This window comes from Neltuma alba, unplaced genomic scaffold, assembly GCF_004799145.2.
Source record: "Neltuma alba isolate B1F8T4 unplaced genomic scaffold, ASM479914v2 tig00000546_pilon, whole genome shotgun sequence".
NCBI lineage: Eukaryota > Viridiplantae > Streptophyta > Magnoliopsida > Fabales > Fabaceae > Neltuma > Neltuma alba.
This window is the reverse complement of record NW_021632091.1, coordinates 125729-130589: the sequence shown is the minus strand read 5'-3', so window position 1 is coordinate 130589 and position 4861 is coordinate 125729. Positions and strand designations below refer to the sequence as shown.

The 4861-nt window shown below is 38.2% G+C and overlaps 1 protein-coding gene across 4 annotated transcripts; it reads right to left on the bottom strand.

Annotated features, from left to right (window-relative positions):
- Nucleotides 1-1068: 1068 nt before the first annotated feature.
- LOC114740452 (zinc finger protein CONSTANS-LIKE 14) lies at nt 1069-4555 on the bottom strand. Of its 4 annotated transcripts, XM_028928615.1 has the most exons (5): nt 3552-4555; nt 3420-3479; nt 2676-2873; nt 1479-1783; nt 1069-1374 (listed from the first exon to the last, which is right to left on the bottom strand). In XM_028928615.1, the coding sequence occupies exons 1-5, from the start codon at nt 4362-4364 to the stop codon at nt 1260-1262; spliced, it is 1491 nt and encodes a 496-aa protein (XP_028784448.1). In that variant the 5' UTR covers nt 4365-4555; the 3' UTR covers nt 1069-1259. The 4 variants fall into 4 exon arrangements, with proteins under 4 accessions (XP_028784448.1, XP_028784457.1, XP_028784434.1 ...); XM_028928624.1 differs by lacking the exon at nt 3420-3479; XM_028928601.1 differs by having other exon boundaries at nt 3420-4554.
- Between the last annotated feature and the right edge of the window lie 306 nt (nt 4556-4861).

Genomic DNA, 4861 nt, shown 5'->3' with positions numbered 1-4861 from the left:
AATTCAATCTTGGTTCAACCATAATGACATCAATAAACCATTGAACTATTAAATCTTAAATCGTAGACCGGTGCCTTGACCATCATATGTTTAAAAATAATGGTATCTTTCGTCATGACTACGCAAAAATGGGGTTTTAAATCGTCCATATAAAAAATGAATATTATGATAATGAATTATTAGTTTGTTATTTTCAACTATATGTGCCATTGTGAAATTACTCGGTAATAGTTTATTGAAATATTTGATACAATATTTGAATATATAAAATTAATTAATTAATTAAATTTATTACTTCCAATTCAATTTTGTTTCAACTATAATGACATCAATGAACCATTGAACTATTAAATCTTTGGACCGGTGCTTTGACCAGCATATTTTTAAAAATAATAGTATCTTCGGCCATGACTGCGCAAAAATGGGATTTTAAATTGTCCATATGAAAAATGACCATTATGACAATGAATTATTAGTTGGTTATTTTCAATTATATGTGCCATTGTGAAATTACTCTGTAATAATTTATTTAAATATTTCATACAATATTCAAATATATAAAATTCATTAACTAATTAAATTTATTACTCCCAATTCAATCTTGTTTCAACTATAATGACATCAATGAACCACTGAACTATTAGATCTATGATCGATGCTTTGACTGGCATATTTTTAAAAATAATGGTATCTTTTGTCATGACTGCACAAAAAATAAGGTTTCAAATTGTCCATATAAAAAAATGAATATCATTATAATGAATTATTAGTTGGTTATTTTCAGTTATACCTGCCATCGTGAAATTACTCATATTTGAATATATAAAATTAATTAATTAATTAAATTTATTACTCCCAATTCAATCTTGTTTCAACCATTGACATGAATGAACCATTGAACTATTAAATCATAGACTGACGATCTGAACATATTTTTAAAAATAATGGTATCTCCAGCCATGACAGCGCAAAATGACCATTACACAAATTTGGTCAAATCTTCGATCGGGGCAACAAATGCAACTTCACACAGAAACTTACCTGATCCCACTCCCAAAACAACGTCCATTTAGAACCTAGCTCCCAATTCAATTTAGCGACAGCAGTGGGGAATTCATAATTTGACAATACGGAGATAAAGTAATTTCTCTCTATTCATGTTTACGTCTCTAATAACAAACTACCAAAACAAAGCACCAAATATACATTTATAATGTAAAACACTAATTTACAAAAAGCAGAGAAGGCCACATAAAATGTTAATAACCATTAGGAGGTACGTCCGCGTCACTAGCTTTCACAAATCGGCCTTTGACTCGTTTCCGAGTATCAGCCCTCATCTTCCTAGACTCGTATCTTATGTGCTTCTCGTATCTACAAAAATAAACTCCAATATTCAAGTGAAAAAGAAACAGATTAATTAAACAACAACTCCATTACTTTTTCCCGATGACGAAGACTGATTACCGCTCACCCACCTTCGAGTTTTCTTTTTCTCCTTGTAACGGAGCATTGCAGTGCCCCTGTTTTGGGCCATCAAGTCCATGTCAGCCTTGCTTCGTCCGGCTTTTCCCATGTTGTCATCTGTAACAAGCAAAGGATGTTCCCCAATCTGTGTCTCCTTGACGTTACAGTTAACGTTGTGCTTTCCAGGAGCAGCGGCATTGCCAGATTGCTTCCTTGTTGGTAGGTTGTTGCTCTCTGATGTTGCTGCAGGCCCCTGACTTGCTGCTGTTGGGTTATTTGACAGGTTCTGCATTTTCATTAGATTACACGTCATCCCCTACAAAATTAACCCTGCAACAGTAAAAAGCATAATTTTTTTGTTTTTTTGTTTTTGTTTTGGCATATCTCCACACCACCTACCAGGGGCATAGGCAGAATTAATCTTGCAAACAAACTAATTTCATTAAGATTGGGGCAGAACTCATCTCATTAAGACTGACAAAGAATACTAAGAAAATCATCTTCATAAATCCATCTTCGATAATGACTTGGTCAGCTAAATATTCAAATGTAAATGCCCATTACTCAATACACAAACAAAAAAGGGGAAAACATCATCATAGCTATTGATATTGAGGAATAACATTGGATGCCATTTCTAGCGTCGAACAGTGGGCTATTTTTTGATTGTATAGGGTTAAGTTGAAGCTTGAAGCAACTAGTGGGACGTCTCACCAGCAAAGGTGAGCTTCAAGCCACTAAGGCATATGGCCATTGGCATCATTGTGCTTTTGACATAGATAATATTGCATTTCTCAATCAAACACTCAAGCGTTGCCATGAAATATATTTCGCTTGCAACAGCAACAAAATCACTCATGTATTGGCATGCTGTGCATTAAAAACTTCCCCACTTCGAAGTAAACAACTAATAATTGGGGGTGGGGGTGGGGGTGGGGCTATTGTTTATGTTTCTTCAGTAAGGCTATTGATATAAGTGATGTTCTTTAACATGGACGTCCAAGGTTCCACCTTACTAGAGATAGCCTAAATCGTAACATCCAAAATGGCACAAGGACACTAGAAATAGCTCCATGTCATGTCCACCTCGCAAGACATAGAATTACATTGGTTAAAAAATGAGCAACAACTGTAAGTCCATCATACGCTAGAATGATAATGGGTAAGAACGGAAGGGGAAAGTGAGGGCAAGCAGTGAGAGGGTTTACGTTATATGATGCCATATCATCGTATGCAATATTCATATCGTATATCTCTTGCAACAATTTTGTGTCAGTCATGGATGATTCTCTGATAAGTTCACTAAAATTCTTAGCTGCAAATCCGCCATCATTTGCTACATAGGCAGCTTCAAGTGCAATTGATTCTTCCTGATCCCTCAGTCGTCCAGAATGGAAATCCCAAATCTGCAAAAAGGCAGAAACTCAGCTAGACCTTTTCGCCCCATAACAAATTTTGACTCGCGTACTGCATAACAGTAATCAACAAATAAGTAGTTTGACAAAAGAGTAAATTAAGGGAACAGATAATTAATGAATATCCTTGGCGGCAGTCATGGGAAGGCAAGGTGACTGAATCATCACTCTCATTAGTGACGACAGCAAGAAAAATCTTTGATGCTAGTTACATCTTCAATGTATACATGTTAGATGCTTTAAATGAGCCCATGATGTGAACTGAAGTGCCTAGGTCGGAAGCAGAATCTACTTTCAGTAAAGATAGCAACAAAAACACGGTCAAGAAAAAAGAAAGTAAAAACGCAATTCTTCAAGAGGAGTAAAGTAACAAGAGTTGCCCAAGCCCAGCAACTCCACGAAATACCCTTTTGCACTACACATTCCACTATATATACATTTTAAGTACCTAAAATGTGTGGAGGAGTAAAGTAAATAGTAAAAGGAAATCATACGGATCATGAACCACTTAGCCACCAAAGTAACCCAAAATTTGACCTGAACAGAGTGCCTCTTGCAATTATTGTGCCACAATTTATCGCCTTCAATATGATGCAACTGCGAAGGCATCATAGATGGGGAATTAACTGACGCTTGGTGCTGCATTGGTTGCTGAGAAGCGTTAATCGCCTGCAATCCTTGAACATCATTTCCCAAAACAAATGGCTGCCCATCTCCCTGGATCTTTCTTGGCGCTTCGGGAACCAAATTCTCAGCCTCATTAGCAGCACTTACCCGAGCTATTCCACCTTCACCGTCAACATCACCGCCATCGCCACCGCCACCGCCACCGCCACCAACATCAACAACCACCGAATCCCTCTTGAGCAATTCAACCAACTGCTTGCGTATAACCTGTTTCTGCTTCCCACAGCAGGGAGTCTGTTTCTTTGTAGCGTTACAGACCGCCTGGAAACCCCGAGACGGGTAAAGCATACTGGTTTCTCTTGGAACCATGACGTCATGAACTTCAAGAGGAACGCCATCGGATTTAAAAGGGCAGGACTCAAGTGGCACAAATAAATCCCGATAATCACCCCAGTTTTGAATCAAAGAAGAAGGAGATTGTTCTAAAGTCTTATTCTCAAATTGAAATCCCCAAAGCGAAGCGAGTTCAGATGAAGAAGGACACCCCGTGAAACCCTCAACAGGCGTACGATGGTGAGAAGCGGCGACGGAGCATGAGGCATGAGCGTCCCAATCGCAGTCTTGGCAGAGAACAAGGTTGTCGGTGTTACACCGGACGGAGACAGGCTCGGAGGAGCAATTATCGCAGATCTGAGAGCGCAAGTGCTTGCGAGAGAGCAAGTTAGCGGAGTGAACGTGTTGATCGCAGAACAAACAGAGCTTGGCAGAGTCAGCTCTGCAATACAGAACAGCTGTTTGTTGCGTACAGAAATCGCAAGGAACGCTCTCGGGGCTTTGCGATTTTGGGCTCACCATCTTCGATGATCTCTAATGGCCTCACTTTAATGTACTATACTTACTTGCTTTCCTTTTCCTTCTTCGTAACGAGCATTACTCGAACCCTAGAAGAAAGAACAACTCTTTGGCTGGCTTTGGATCATATTTTGTTTTGCTCATTGCAGACGAAGTCAGTTAGAGAGAGAGAGAGAGAGATTTATTTACTTTTTCAACTTTGCTTTTCGAACAGTCAGAATGCGAATAATTGAAAATATGAAATCCGGGAAAATGGACAGCTTTACTATTAGGAGAAAGGTGGAGCCCATATCGGCAAAATATCTGGGTTCGTCTCGTTTCTTTCAAAATAAAAAATACCTTGACCCTTTTGTTCAAGCTCCCCCCCCCCCGGCTAAATTGTTCAGCCGGTTCTTTTATATTAAAATAAATTTAGGCATCACCACGTTAATATTTTCAACATACTCTTTCAAGTCTTATGAATAAAATATAAATAACTGAATACCTAAATAAAAATTAAT

Coding starts and splice junctions, on each gene's coding strand:
- LOC114740452 (XM_028928601.1), bottom strand. CDS start 4,364: ATGGTGAGCCCAAAATCGCAAAGCCCCGAGAGCGTTCCTTGCGATTTC. Junction 2,874..3,419: donor GCAAGAGGCACTCTGTTCAG/GTCAAATTTTGG, acceptor GCCTTTTTGCAG/ATTTGGGATTTCCATTCTGG. Junction 1,375..1,478: donor GAGAAAAAGAAAACTCGAAG/GTGGGTGAGCGG, acceptor TTATTTTTGTAG/ATACGAGAAGCACATAAGAT.